The sequence below is a fragment of the Neoarius graeffei genome, chromosome 2 (genome assembly GCF_027579695.1).
Source record: "Neoarius graeffei isolate fNeoGra1 chromosome 2, fNeoGra1.pri, whole genome shotgun sequence".
Lineage (NCBI taxonomy): Eukaryota > Metazoa > Chordata > Actinopteri > Siluriformes > Ariidae > Neoarius > Neoarius graeffei.
The window spans coordinates 35,666,327-35,681,996 of NC_083570.1; the positions used below are offsets into that span (position 1 = coordinate 35,666,327).

At 40.9% G+C, this 15,670-nt stretch overlaps 1 protein-coding gene across 2 annotated transcripts in view; it reads left to right on the forward strand.

Annotated features, from left to right (window-relative positions):
• nbas (NBAS subunit of NRZ tethering complex) overlaps positions 1–15,670 on the forward strand; it is a 547,303-nt gene that overhangs the window by 196,912 nt on the left and 334,721 nt on the right. For both annotated transcript variants that reach the window (XM_060914124.1, XM_060914123.1), the window contains exon 30: positions 6,374–6,600. In XM_060914124.1, the coding sequence (XP_060770107.1) occupies positions 6,374–6,600 (227 nt within the window). The remainder of the gene's footprint in view (positions 1–6,373; positions 6,601–15,670) is intronic.

Here is a 15,670-nt window from a genome sequence, read left to right on the forward strand (position 1 = left end):
AGGAAGAGCAAGGTTATGGAGAGCTTTGAAGGTGAGTAGTATGATTTTATATTTAATTCTGGACAGAACAGGTAGCCAGTGAAGCTGAGAAAGAACGGGGGTGATATGAGCAGATGGTTTGGTATGGGTGAGGAGTCTCGCTGCGGAGTTCTGAATGTATTGTAGTCTTTGAAGGGATTTAGTAGGGAGGCCAATAAAAAGGGAGTTACAATAATCTAAGCAGGACATACAGTGCCTTGCAAATGTATTCATCCCCCTTGGTGTTTGTCCTATTTTGTCGCATTACAAGCTGGAATTAAAATGGATTTTTGGAGGGTTAGCACCATTTGACTTACACAACATGCCTACAGTTTTAAAGGTGCACATTGTTGTTTTATTGTGACACAAACAATAATTAAGATGAAAAAACAGAAATCTGGAGTGTGCGTAGGTATCCCCCCCCCCCCCCCCCCCCCCCCCAAAAAAAAAAAAAAAGTTGATACTTTGTAGAGCCACCTTTTGCTACAATTAGAGCTGCAAGTCTTTTGGGGTATGTCTCTATTAGCTTAGCACATCTAGCCACTGGGATTGTTGCCCATTCCTCAAGGCAAAACTACTCCAACTCCTTCAAGTTAGATGGGTTGCATTAGTGTCCAGCAATCTTCAAGTTATGCCACAGATTCTCAATTGGATTGAGGTCTGGGCTTTGATTAGGCCATTCCAAGACATTTAAATGTTTTCCTTTAAACCACTCCTTTAGCAGTATGTTTTGGGTCATTGTTCTGCTGGACCGTGAACCTTCATCCCAGTCTCAAACCTCTGGCTGACTCAAACAGGTTTTCCTCCAGAATTGCCCTGTATTTAGTGCCATCCATCTTTCCTTCAATCCTGATCAGCTTTCCTGTCCCTGCAGATGAAAAATATCCCCACAGCATGATGCTGCCACCACCATGCTTCATTGTAGGGATGGTGTTCTCAGGGTGATCTTTGCAGCTCCTTCAGTGTTATCTTTGGTGTCTTTGTTGCATCTCTGATTAATGCCCTCCTTGCCTGGTCTGTGAGTTTTGGTGGGCGACCTTCTCTTGTCAGGTTTGTAGTGGTGCCATATGCTTTCCATTTTGCTATAATGGATTTAATGGTGCTCCCTGGGATATTCAAAGTTTGGGATTTTTTTTATATAACCCAACCCTGATCTATACTTCTCCACAACTTTGTCTCTGACCTGTTTGGAGGCTCCTTGGTTTTCATGTTGCTTACTTAGTAGTGTTGCAGAGTCAGGGTTCTTCCAGAACAGGTTGATTTATACAGACATCATGTGACACTTTGATTGCACACAGGTGGATCTTAATCAGCTAATTATGTGACTTATGAAGTGAATTGTTTGGACCAGCTCTTATTTAGGGGTTTCATACGAAAGGGGGTGAATACCTATGCACACTCCAGATTTCTGTTTTTTCATCTTAATTATTGTTTGTGTCACAATAAAACAACAATTTGCGCCTTTAAAGTGGTAGACGTTGTGTAAATCAAATGGTGCCAACTCCTCAAAAATCCATTTTAATTCCAGCTTGTAATGCAACAAAACAGGACAAACACCAAGGGGGATGAATACTTTTGCAAGGCACTGTATTTCATATCCATTCCAAATCCTCCTTCGTGGATGGTTATCACAGCACACGCACAGCATGCTCGATTACAGACATCACATGTTTTGTGCGACAGTAATGTCTAAAAGGAAACAAATAAGATTCCTGGCAAGCGAACGTTAATATAGCCTAACTACCTACCATACAATGTTACATTAAGTTACGCCGGGCATGTATGAAGCATCGAGTGTTTAACACCACTGAAGAAAATTCGCTGTTTGAATAGAACATAAAAACAAACAAACTGGAGAAGCCCTAGCGGCAGCAGGAGACATAGACGCACGGACCACAGATGTAAAGTGTAAAGCAGGTGAGGTTTTTCTTCCTTTTTTCCCCCGATGTGAGATGGCGTTGCAGTGAGGTGAGGCAGGGTGGAAGGTCCTGGGGTAGTGAGTGCAGAGCTTGGGATCCCTATGACATGGAAGCAGCCTTTCCTTCCTCCCAACGAATGAGTGCATCGTCCTCGCTGGTGTCTGGAATGAAAGAAACACACAGAGAATTAGGGACAGCATTCAAAAGGATCTGCTTGCTCACTATGCCATGCACAGCCCTTATATAGAGGCTTTGCACTGTCACATGACCCCATAGCAATGGTAACTATGCTGCCATGAGTACTTCATTCAGCCAAGTTTGTTGTTATTGATTGGTATGGGATGGTTTTGCTGCATTTTTGGACGTGCAAATAATTTTGAACGAAACAAAGACATACAGATTCTTTTAATTTACCAAAAGTACTTCATCATCGGCGGGGAAAAAAAAACTAGAGAGATTTCTAAACGTCAAAGGGAAAATGGGAAGGAAAAAAAACATTCAGCGGGACTCTGTGTCGAACAAAGAGGTCAAAAACCCTGTGGTATGCTCACTTCATTCCCACGAAGGTAAGAATTAAAAAAAAAAAAGAAAACAATAATTTCACAACTGCAGCATGGTGCTCATTCTTACTGTATACAGTGAACATGAGTGGTACAACCTAACCTTCACCAAGACTTAAAGCGCGTTTACCAAATGGGATCCTTCAGCGCGTGTTGTGCACGCATTTGGGACCCAGTTATTATGGGAAACACTTGATACTGATTTGAGCGCAATCAGCACACGCATATAAGGACACAGAGGCTTTGTGAAGTATTCTCATTATCACGGTCACCTTTGTTTCTGGCCGTGTTTATGACTCTGCTTTTCAGTTTCATACCGGCGCATACCTGACACCATACTTCACAAAGTCTCTGTGAAAACAGCGTCCTTATATGCACGTGCTGATTGCGTGCAAATCAGTATCAGCTGTTTCCCATAATGACTCAACACAACGCGCTCTGAAGGATCCCTGAATGTAAATGCACTTTTTCAGTCTCGGTGAAGGTTAGGCTGTACAGAGTTGCTGTGCTGCTCATGTTCACTTCACTGTATGAGAGAGAGCACCGTGCTGCACTTTTGAAATTAATTATTTTTGGAATTCTTACCTTCGTGGAAATGAAGTGAGCATACCATCGGGTTTTTGACCTCTCCATTTGATACCGAGCCCCATTGAAAATTTTTTCCCCCCATTTTCCCTTCTACGTTTAGAAATCTCTCTAGTTGTTTCCCCCGCTGATGAATTACTTTTGGTAAATTAAAAAAATCTGATATCCTTGTTTTGTTCACAACAATTTGCATGTCCAGAAAGGCAGTAAAACCTTCCCATACTGATCAAGAACAACTAACTCAGCCGAATGAAGCACAACAAGCGTGCTCCCTGTCATGGCAACGTAGTTGCTGTTGCTATGGGGTCACATGATGGTGCAAAGCCTCTATATTCTGTTGTGAACTCCGGGAGAGTGAATGCTTGCGCTGTAATAAGCTCATGCCAGCCATGCTGCATTAGGCCAGTCTTCCTCTCGTGTGTGTGTGTGTGTGTGTGTGTGTGTGTGTGTAGGGCGCTGTCTTTGGCCGGTGGCGCTGAACTGCCGCTGCTCACTTTTGGCGCAGTGAGTGGGGCGCTGTCCTTTCAGCACCACAGTGCAGCAAGAAGCACCTGCAGAGGAGATGATGGTTGTCGGCCCACCGTCATGACAAAACAAACAGCTGTTTTATTTGTTTCAGCACTCTGAAAGCATCTGCTTTTTCCTGGGAATCCTATATACGTCATCTTCAGCCTTTTATATAAAAGCTTTAGTTTTGAGATTTGAATTTTTTTTATATTTCTGCAGAGCTCAGCATTAACTTTTTAATCCACTTGTCCAATCGGACAAGCAGCAATATTTTTCACTCGTCCTGACCGTAACATTTTTATTCCTGTGTTTTTGCTAGTTCAGCGAAAAGAAAATGATGAACAAAGTTTATCAAAAAGTGGGTATAGTTATGATAATCATTATGCTTTAATGATTTATAATTTTTCAATAAAAGTCAAACTTTAACTGTAACAATCAACAAAAACTCTCCCATGTCCCATTATGGTGTGTGTGTTGTTCTAACCCGTTACCTGATCTACAGTTTTAAGACTCAGACTCACCCAAATTCAAAGCTTCTGGGGGAAATAAAGTTAAATCTTGATTAATCCAGTAAAACCTGAAGTATAAATTAATTTAAAGAAATGGAATCGAAAGAAAACCGGTTGGACATGAGAAGGGTGACGGAATCACGTTGTGAATGAAAACAAACCGTAAGTGAGTTCAGTACTGTCGTAAAATTCCCGTGAAATATTTTACGACACTTGTGATCATTAATGTGTACCGCACAAAAAAAAAAATTACAGTGAATGTCCGAATGAAATGAAGATTCACCACAGATATTTATTTTATTGAGGTATTTGATTGCCATTTTTCCGATTTCAATTACTTCAAAGTTTAATAATCTACAATTAGATATTATGACGTGGTTATTTGTACACGTGCATCTGCTGCACTCTACGTCCCCAAAATTTTGTAAACAATAACACGATCACTGAGGGGACTGAACTAGTTTTGTTGGAACTTGATTGATGTAACTCTGAAATAATTACTGTAAAAATTGTGATTTTCAACATATATTCAACTCGTCCCGTTGGCTCGTCCATAATTTTGAACTGTTTAGTTTTTAAAGGCAAATCTTACCTTAAGTTCAAAACAAAGGGGGGAAAAAAGAGTAAAATGAAATACTGTTATGACTACTACTAATAATAGACCACAGAAAAAAATATTGTGTATATAATGAAAATAAAATACTAAATTTATAGTCAAATACTTTTCTCAGATTTTACACTTAAAATTTGCAAAATAATTTACTAAAAGGAGTGATTATACAGCTTTAAATCACCTTTTTATTTGTTTGATTAATTGATTTTGTATAGATTTGGCATTGATTTAATATTTATATGCAGGTAGGAACAGAAAGCCTGAGAGCACATTGAAAATCTGGGTTTGTTTGTTTGTTTGTTTGTTTGTTTGTTTGTTTGTTTGTTTGTTTGTTTAAGTTAAAATTTTCACTTTAAAGAAACTTTTTCGAAGTTTAAAACTAAAGAAATCAAATATTTAATTCTGTTTAATATTCAAAATTCTCCCCGAGTTCTCGGTCGGTGTTTCTTATAATTTATTCATATTTGTCCTCCTGACAGTGTTCTGTGCTTCTTCTTTGTACAGAAGGTCAGATTTTCCTCGAGTATTCTCTCTTTCAGTCGTGCTTCTGGATGCATTTCTAAACTCTGTCTGGTTTTCCACACATCTGTGGAGCTCGAGTGCTTACTGTCTTTACACACCAAATCTGACTAAATTTATGTCGAGCTTCTCCTTTTTAAAAAAGTCGTTGAATTGAAATAATTTGTGTGAAATTAGAAAAGAAACATTTTCACTCAGTCTTCATTTTCAGAGATAATATTAAGATTGTTGGCTTCCGTTCCTGTATTTTAGCTCCATTAGCTTCACGTCATGGCTGATGAAGGAGGTTTTGGAATAAACGAGAAATCGTGTCCGTGTGCTTCTTCTGTTGAATCAGATCATCTGAGCTCCAAATCATGCAGGTGGCAGACAGTAGATGGCAGTGACATCAAGAACACACTGTACCTGTGATACCTAAACACCTCAGACACCCCCCACCCCACCCCCCCGGCTCTCTCTCTCTCACACACTTCACTTTCCACCTCTGGCAGATGTTCTCTGTCATGTTCATTTGTTCAGTAGTGTGGAGTGTGTGTGTGTGAGAGAGAGGGAGAGTCTCACTTCCATATGGCTCCTGTAAGCAGTGTGAGCGAGCCGGGTGTGAGTGATTTATTACTGCTGCTTTAGCTGCTGTGCTTTTTTTCATAATTTATTTCTATTTTTCCAACACTTTCTATTCCCCCTCCTTACTAATTAATTTATTTTTCAGCACATTTACCCTTTCTTTCTCTCTGTCTGTCTGTCTGTCTCTCTCTCTCTCTCCCTCTCTCTCTGTGTGTCTGTCTCTCTCTATCTCTCTCTCTGACTCTCTCTCTCTGTTTGTCTCTCTCGTTCTCTCTGTCTGTCTGTGTCTCTCTCTCTCTGTCTGTGTCTCTCTCTCTCTCTCTCTGTGTATGTCTCTCCCTTTGACTGTCTCTCTCATTCTGTCTGTCTCTCTCTCTCTCTCTCTCTGACACTGTGTGTGTTTGTCTGTGTGTCTCTCTCATTCTCTCTGCCTGTCTCTCTCCCTCTGACTGTCTGTCTGTCTCTCTCTGTGTGTGTGTCTCTCTCTCTCTCTTTCTGTGTCTGTCTGTCTGTCTGTCTGTCCATGTCTCTCTCTCTCTCTCTCTCTCTCTCTCTCTCTCTCTCTCTCTGTCTCTGCAGGTATTTGTGGAGAGTTTATTATGTTCAGGTCGAGAGGAGAACGTGGTCCTGGCTGGTCAGCTGATGCAGCGCAGCTCTTCAGGTCCGGTTCCTCCAGTCGGCCCTGTGTTCCGTGTGAAAGCAGTCCGTGTGCCGTATGCCCGCAGCGTGGACCTGGCTCTGGCCTCTGCCCGCGAGTATTTCAACTCCTCTGCCACACTCAGTGACTCCTGCATCAGCCTGGCACGGTAGGACCACAACCTCGGATTGGATTCTGATCTCATCCTCATGTTGGAGTAACATATATGAACGAAAGAAACATGACCGCCCATGCTGTGTAGGAAAACAAACACCCACAGCTGTGTTTTATTCCTTTTATACCACAGCAGCTTGCTTTCATTTACAATTTCTTATTGTAATGGAATGTTATTTCTATTAATCTTGTATTAAGTCACTAAGGTACGGCAGTAGACCCGGTATAAACACGGCATGTATATTTACAGCATATAAAAATCATTTCTGAGAGAAACATACACACTGACACAAAAATGGTTCTCCACGGTTTTTTATCCCCCGCTGGCCGAAAGGCCTGTCGGGGAATTATGCCGTGGCAATGTCCGTCTGTCTGTCCATCTTGGGAAGGGTGCTCACCTTCTGAAATCAACTCCTCTCACAATTTTTGGAGGAATTTCACCAAACTTGGCAGGATTCTTTGTTACATGTTGGTAGTATGCATATTGCAATTTTGTTAAATCCGTTCACATTTTACCAGAGTTACAGCCCTTGCCGAACAAAATTATAATTTGACAATTTCATGAAAGTGTGTTTTCCTTCTGACATCAACTCCTCTCACAATTTTTGGACGAATTTCTCGAAGCTTGGCAAAAGGCCTTGTTATATGACGGTAATACGCATATTGCGATTTAATTTCATTTGTGAAAATTTTCCCAGAGTTTTGACTCTTGTTTAAATAACTTGTACTTTGACAATTTCATGAGGGTGTATTAAGCACTTATAGCATACGGTAGATATAGTTGCCAGCGGGGGATATTGTGCTCTCAGAGCACTCTTGTTTTTTAAAGCAAAGGGTTGTCTCACACCATTTATTACAGCTTACTGCTGTTTACAGTATTTTTTTTTTAATGTTGAAACATTTCATTTCATTATTTTTAAGGCTTTTTTTGGTCTTTATATGTGCCCAAGACTTTTGCACAGGACTGTATATGTATGATTTAAAGGTGCTAGGATTTAGCCTTTATTTTTCCAGGAAGGTCCCTTTGAGATACAATATCTCTTCTGCCAGGGAGTCCTGGCCAAGATAGGCGGCAAAAAGTTACAGTAAATACAAAGACCATAACAGAAGACGCACACTACAATAAAACATTCAGTTAAAAAGAAAATAACATAGAGGAGGGTACAATTAAGATATGTTAAGAAACCAGAGAAGCTCGGTTAGAAACGATGACATTTGTTCTGTAATAGTTGTTTTTAAAAGGTTTTTAAATACATTGGGAGAGGGTAATAACTCAAGATTTAGTATGTTCTGAAGTTCATTCCAGGCATATGGTGCAAATGAGCTAAAGGCAGTTTTGCCCAACACTGTTCGTGTTGTTGGGATGTTCAAGATTATTTTATTTGATGACCTTGTGCTATAAGCACAGGTTTGACGTAACAGCAGATTACCAATATAGGGTGGTAATTTACCAATCAATGCGGTTTAGCCGTAGCATCGACACCTGAAAATGTTGCGAATGAGCAATTTACCTGCCGGAAAAGAAAATTCACTGAAAGGTCAAAACATGGCACTTGAAAGATGTGTGTTTTTCTGGTAGCAGTGACCTTTAGCTTCATGCCAGCTTTATTGAGGTGAACTTTGACCTTTGAGTTCATCAGTCTTGTAAGCCAGTAGGAACCAAGAGTGAGAGACAAGTGGTCTCTTTGGTCACAAAAACTATTAAGAAATCAATAAAATTCTACAACTGTTAAGCACTCTGCAGGCAAGTGTGGGGCTGTACATCTCCCTTTGTTTCTCTTTCTTTATTTATTGTTTTTTCTTTTTGTCTCTTGCTGTCTGCTGAATGAACCTAACTCATAACTATGTCATCGCTTGTTTACCGTAATACGTTATGGGTGAAAACGGGGTCAGCTCCGCTCCGCCGTTTTGTTTACTTTTGCCTTTGTTAAACACTGCATTGTTGTGTGTAACTGGTTTGAACCATGCCTGAAGTGAATTTCTGTGTGCCTTACTGTGGCTACATCCACACAACAACGGCAACGAGATGTTATTAAAAAAAATATCGTGTCCACATGGGCAACGGATCAGTAAAATATCAGGTACATATGGCAACGCAGTGTTTGCTGAAAACGATGCAATACACATGCCACACCTCTAGGGGCGCTGTAAGACGGTCCCATCGGAGACACCAGGACAATAGAAGAAGTAAGGACGCATGCGCATAAACTATTATGCGCGAGACTTCATATTAGCCACGAAGTCAGGAAAATCTGTTCGTAAAGTTACGTTGAAATGACCAAATACAATGAAAAGTATTTTTCCAGTCTCACCTGTGAAAGGTAATCCCATGTGATCTCGTTTGGACGGTAAACCTGTTGGTACAGTTAAATGCAGCACATGAATGAAGCATCTTTATTCTCCGCTTTGACCCATCCAATATGGCGGCGAGGATGACGTATGATTCTACGCGGAAGGCGGCGTCTTTAATGGTCCGGAATAAATTGAATGCTACACGTTGATGGATTAATTTGTTCTTCTACGCCCTTTTTGAGGAATGTATTGTAGGACTTAAACCAACATCTGAAGAGGTGAGATCGCTCCTTTTTTTCCCTATTTTTGCTGGCGGGATTGACTCTTCCCTAAGGGCAAAGTCTCTCTCTCTCTCTCTCTCTCTCTCTCTCTCACTTTGCACCATTACACAATAAATATTCACAGTGAAAATATTTTGTAAGTACGTTTCATGAACCAAGTTATAGGATTTGTTGACAACTCGCATCGAGTTCGTTACACTTCTACCCGGCGTGAAGCACTGACAGTCATGTGGTTGTGACGTCATCGTAAACAAATCCGTTCTACTCATCCAGGCGACTTTGCAATGGCGCTGTTGCCAGATCTTTCCACTCTAGAACCCGTTCTCAAAAGATTTCGTTTTGGGGCACCCAAAACGCCGGTGCTGTGTGGACGCCAGGCCGAAACGATAAATAATTTTATCAGATTCACCTGAATCCGTTGCCGTGTGGACAGGGCCTGTGTCTCCACAACAAAGAGAACACCTCATTTGAGATTTTATCAGCTGCCGGTCGAGAAGAAGAGAAGAAAGAAATGGATAAATTTAATCCGCAACGAAAACCTTCGAACTGAATTGAAATGGACAAGTGTTTGTAGTTTACATTTCTCTGGTGGTAAAAAGACGTACTTAAACTGTGACCCAGCAATATTTCCATGGTCTGCGGAACGGCCTTTGTTTATAGAAGATTATAACAATCGACACTGTTCATTGTCTGAAACTAGCCATATTCCAAGGCCTATAAAACAAAGACGCATTCTTCAGCCTTTGCCTCTCAACGTGCCAAAGCACTCGGCAGCCGAATGAGCCTGTCAGATTGATAAAACTCCCAAACCATGAAGGGCTCTCTTTCGGGTGTGTATAATGCTCAGTGTACCTCACTAGTGGCATTTATTGAAGAAAATGCATTTATACTGAACATGACGAGTTTCATTCAGCGGGTTTCCAAAGTGTGTTTTTTTTTTTTTTTGTAATGTTTCCTGATATCAAGTTTTATTTAACTAATCACTCATTTATAAATGTTTTGATGATGTTCATCTGGGCCTGGGATCATGAGGCAATCTTAGACTTACCATAACTTCGCCATGAACACTATAGACATTACAGCCAATTTCTGAGAGGCTACATACAATTCTCGATATTCAGATAGATTTGTTTTCTCAGTAAAATTTAGTGGTCCTCAGAAATAAGACATTCTGAGATTTGATGATGATGATGTTGTGTACAGTGTGGTAGACTTGGTTGCAACTCTTACCTTCTCACCAAGCTGGATTTGGATTCTGATTCTCCTGCTGTAAACCCTTGACATGTTATCCACCTCTCTAAATCACCAATTTCATTCTCTTCCACGACAGAGCACGGCAAAATCGCTTCTCTGACATCACTCTCACCTAAAATTAATCTGACATCTGTTACATCGCTCAACTGCGGGCCCGGCGATTCCCCATAATGCATTGCGGTAAACAAGTGATGACGTAGTTCTGCTTGGGGGCTATTACATCTTGATCTTTAGCCTGTTTCTCTCTGTCTGTCTGTAGGTTAATATCACGGTCATTTTCTCTCTCTCGGTCTCTCTCTCTCTCTCTCTCACACACACACACACACACACACACACACACACACACTTCTGTCATTTTTTTTGCTTAAAGGCTATATGCAGAACCTTTATTTTTAAATAAATTTCTGAGTGGATAGTGTCTCCATCCTTGACTCTTGTATGCTGCATAAATGGGAATAAAAAATATACATTTTTGAGAGTTAAAAATAAACCGCAAAGTTGGCATTCGAGTTGCCCCGCTGAGCTAGCCAGCCCTGAGTTCGTGATGTCATAGCGGTAACCGATTTTAAGGCCGAGGCCTTTGACCAAAGCCAGACTCGGCAGGCGAGAGTGGTTGCAATGACCTCTTCATTTGGATTTACTGGAGATTCTTCGGATTCCTCAGATAGTAATACATCTAACTGTGATAGTCCTGAAATTGGAGTGTGTGTACATGCAACTGCTGTACACACAGAAACGTATCAGTTCAAACCATCAGAAAGTGAATCCGATAGCAACACGTCAGCCACAGAGGCCCCCACCTTACAAAATAAAGCCAGAGAACAAAGCCATCTAGAGAATTAAATGGAATTTGAAGTGGCAGTCTCATGTGACTCTCATTAAAACAGGATAGGTGTTATAACTTGTGCAACAAATGTACCATACATGTACATGCATGCATTTTCACTGATAAAACGTAAAAGGCGAATTAAATAATCAGATGAACTGAGACAATCACATTCTGAAGCAAATTAAATAATATTATACTGGTAACTTAAACACACAATACAAGTTACATGTATTAATCTAAATGCAGGTAAACAACATGTGTTGTTTTGATGTAAACAAATGAGAGTCGCATCTTACCTGTCTGTGTTCTCGCTTCCTGAAGGCTGATCTTGTGGCCGATTGTTTTTGAAACAATCTGACTTTCAGTTCTTTGCTCATTCGCTTCTTCCACATAAGGGTGAGATATTGCTGCTGAGGCAAGCATATCCAGCGAGGGGGGGCATATCCAGTGGGAAAATCAGATGACTGGTCCACTCATTCTCCATTTTCTCCATACTGAGTACTCCGCCATTACTGCTCAGCTCACACTCCGGGAGAACTGGTGCAACTGAACTTACTTTCCTTTTCTTGTAGTTTTCTTTTCCTTTAATTGTTGGTACTGCACCCTCTTTCAATACGGGCTTATAGCCAACGCTCCTCAACAGATCAGAGGTCTCGTACAAGTCTTCAGTAAAATGTGCAGGGCAGAGGAGAGACCACTTCATAGGTGCCCAATGTGTCTGTAAATTTCTCGCAAAACGCATCCAAATCTTTGCAGTTTGAACATTCTTGGGCCATGAATGCAACGTAAATCCACCTTCTGTCATGTTGCTGCATCCGCCAGCAACACATCTACGTGGCATGGCGATAAATTAGCTCAAAACGGAGGATCGGAGTTGCAGTCAGCTCTGTGTTTTAGTATAGCGGAAATGGCGATGAGACTGATAGACTTCCTGCGGTGACATCACAGATGTCAAGGTTATTCACTCAGACCGCTACCTATATGAATCATTTTAATCGTAAAAATTACTATATTAGATTTATTGTTAATGCTTAAAACTATTCCTGTGCCATTCTTGAGGTCTCAAGGCATTTATAAATGAAAAGTGAGGCCTATGGTTCTGCGTATCTCCTTTAAGATTTCGTGTGACAGTCTTTGTTCCTGGAGTGATGCTGTTGCATTCAGATGTAAAGTAGGGCAGTAATTGGGCCATTGTCCATCTACTAATGAGCAAATCAAAAGGTCTCTCTCTCTCTTTTACACACACATGCGCATACAGGTTATGTAATTCATGCTGCACTTCAAACCCTGACTTTAACTGCAGTAAAAGCAAAACCAAATATTTTGGCTCCTTTAAAAGTTGTTAAAAATCTTGGAATTTGAGAAACGGTTGATTTTTGTGAAGACATTTAGTCATTTTTCTGTATTTGCAAAGAGCTAAATGTTGTACAGCCGCACATAGGTGCGCGCGCACACGAACACACTGTTTTGAAGGACAGCATAAGTATAGATGAGAGGTTTTAATGGACAAATTGAGAGGAAACAAATTTGTAGGGTAATGTCAAAATAATTATCCCTGCTAATCTGTGAACAGAGAGCCTGCAAGAAACAGAGGGATTGAAAGCATAATAAGATGTAAACAAGAAGTACATGACTTCGGAAGCTCTCAAAAGCCAAATTTCCTGCCTTCCGCAATCAAACGGGTCCTGTTTTAAGAAACATGTTGGTGCTTTGGAGTTTGTTGAGAGTTTGCATGATGGCAAAAAGCTTTTAAAAAATATTTGGTTCAAGTGTTTTTTGTGTAATCTGCACTCTGAATTTCTACTTGAGTGGTTGGAACCAAACCAAGAATAGAACCGGGAATATAAAAATCACTCTGCTACTTTAACAGGAACACCTGTATATTAATGCTCATTAATGCAAGAATCCAGTCAGCCAATCATGTGGCAGCAGCTCAGTGCATAAAATCATGCAGATCCAGGTCAAGAGCTTCAGGTAATGTTCACATCAAATGTTCAGAGATGTCCACAAGCACCGGTGACCGGCGGTTTTCTCCACCTACACAGACGGTCTGTGCCGGCTACTTGATCCCAGAAAAAAAAAAAAACAACAACTTGTCTTTCAATGTTCAGGTGATTTTAGATCATCTCCACTGCCCATAATTTGCTGCAAATCCAATTATTTCACCACAAAATTGTCTTTGATTCGGGTCATGACCGGAAGCGATGCCATATTTGTTGATCGATTCTCGCACTCTGATTGGCTGAGCGGGACCACGTGACCACCCCATAGTTTATGTAGTTATGTTACAGAGCCAGGCAGCGTACTATGGAGGGGAACTGAGAAAACCAAGCATGCACACATCTGAAATTTCATATAGCTTTTGCAAGTATTTCATAGGGAAATAGTCATTTATTAGCTGAGAATGCACCAGAAGGCATGTAAATTTCAAAATTTCTTTTGGGGGGGCATGCCCCCAGACCCCTCCTAGCATTAGCGCACCTTTGGCACACCGTGGCAACTCCACTGCTGCAAATTCCAGAGACGCTTACGACTTTTTTTTAGACGACTACTTCAGATTTTCTAGAGAACGTTCAGAATAGGGAGAAACAGTGATGTAATAATGTGGTCATCTCAGTGACTGATCAAGATGTGGTTATTTGTATCACATGGGTTGGTTTGAGTATTTCATAAACTCAATCACTCTTTACAACCGCGGTGAGCAGAGAAGGAACTTGGAACACAAACCTTGAGGTGGATCCGCTACAACAGCAGAAGTCCACATCAGTTTCCACTCCTGTTAGCCAAGAACGGGAAGATGAGACTACACTGAGCACAGAGTCACTGAAACTGGAGGAAAAAAAAATCACTTGCTAATGTAACAGGGGTGTAATTATACGCTCTGGTTATGATTCGATTCAAATCATGAATCTGGCTTCACGATTCAATTCAGTTTGATTCTCAGAATATTTCTCATCATCTCTAGCCTCTTTATCCTGTTCTACAGGGTTGCAGGCAAGCTGGAGCCTATCCCAGCTGACTATGGGCGAAAGGCGGGGTACACCCTGGACAAGTCGCCAGGTCATCACAGGGCTGACACATTCAGACAACCATTCACACTCACATTCACACCTACGGTCAATTTAGAGTCACCAGTTAACCTAACCTGCATGTCTTTGGACTGTGGGGGAAACCGGAGCACCCGGAGGAAACCCACGCGGACACGGGGAGAACATGCAAACTCCACACAGAAAGGCCCTCGCCGGCCACGGGGCTCGAACCCGGACCTTCTTGCTGTGAGGCGACAGCGCTAACCACTACACCACCGTGCCGCCCCGATTCTCAGAATATTTTGTACAAATTTTTAATGACGAGAAATGATTAGTTGAACTATTAATTTTTATTTCTGAGTCTGTAACAGCACACATCTTAAACTAAATAAATACATTCTCTCCAAAACTTAAATGTACTGACTGCAAAGTCTTCTGAAATTTTTTAATTTTTTTTTTTATTGTGCGTGGGATTTTCCTATGTCCCACAAGAACAAGATGTGATCATTTTGATGTGCTGAGGGTCGCTTTCCTCCATTTTGGGACAGTTTTCCTGCTGCTTGAGGTAAACAGTATGACCCTACAGAAACAGCCAAACGCGAGGAGCTTTAAAGGAGAACTGAAGTCATTTTTAAACTTGCTTTATTTCTTAATTAACGTGTTATGAAATTACATTTTTGGTTTTAGTAACCTCATATCGTGACTCATATTGGCAACGAATTGCAATTAAATATTATACTTATTGGCCTATTCGGTTTTTAGCCATGTTGAATTTAGTTTGTTTGGTCCACGGCAGGCGTCACTTATCCACGTGATCTTCACGAGACTTGTGCGAGACTGTGAAGTGTTGGCGTGTTTAAATGCATTTAAAACGAGTTTAAATGATGATTACTGCCTACTTTTTTCAAACTTTCCTGATTGTTATCAAAACAAACAAAACTTCCGGCTTGATTATATCAGCATTCGAAAGAGGGCACGCGCATCTTTTGACAACGTTGGCAGATGTTGGTCGCTTTGATTTCTGCTGTACGTTTTACTTCCGTCGTACGATGTCTCGCACAAGTCTCAACAAATCTTGTTTACGTCCATTGCTTTGACATATGGACTGATATATTACACAGCATATTTCAAACACTCATAACTTGCTATAGCCGTGACAAAATTGCTATCAAAAATGCATTCCTATATTTCATAAAATGAGAAATAGAATTTTGATCATAAAAAATTTGCCTTCAGTTCTCCTTTGACTAATTAGCATATCTATGGAACTGCATCACAACAAGATGGTGATGCAAGGAGAACATCGTGACTCTGCATTGACCTCAGAGAGTTTGGAGTCACAGGGATGTAATTTGTGGTTGACATTCGTGAATAGATCCG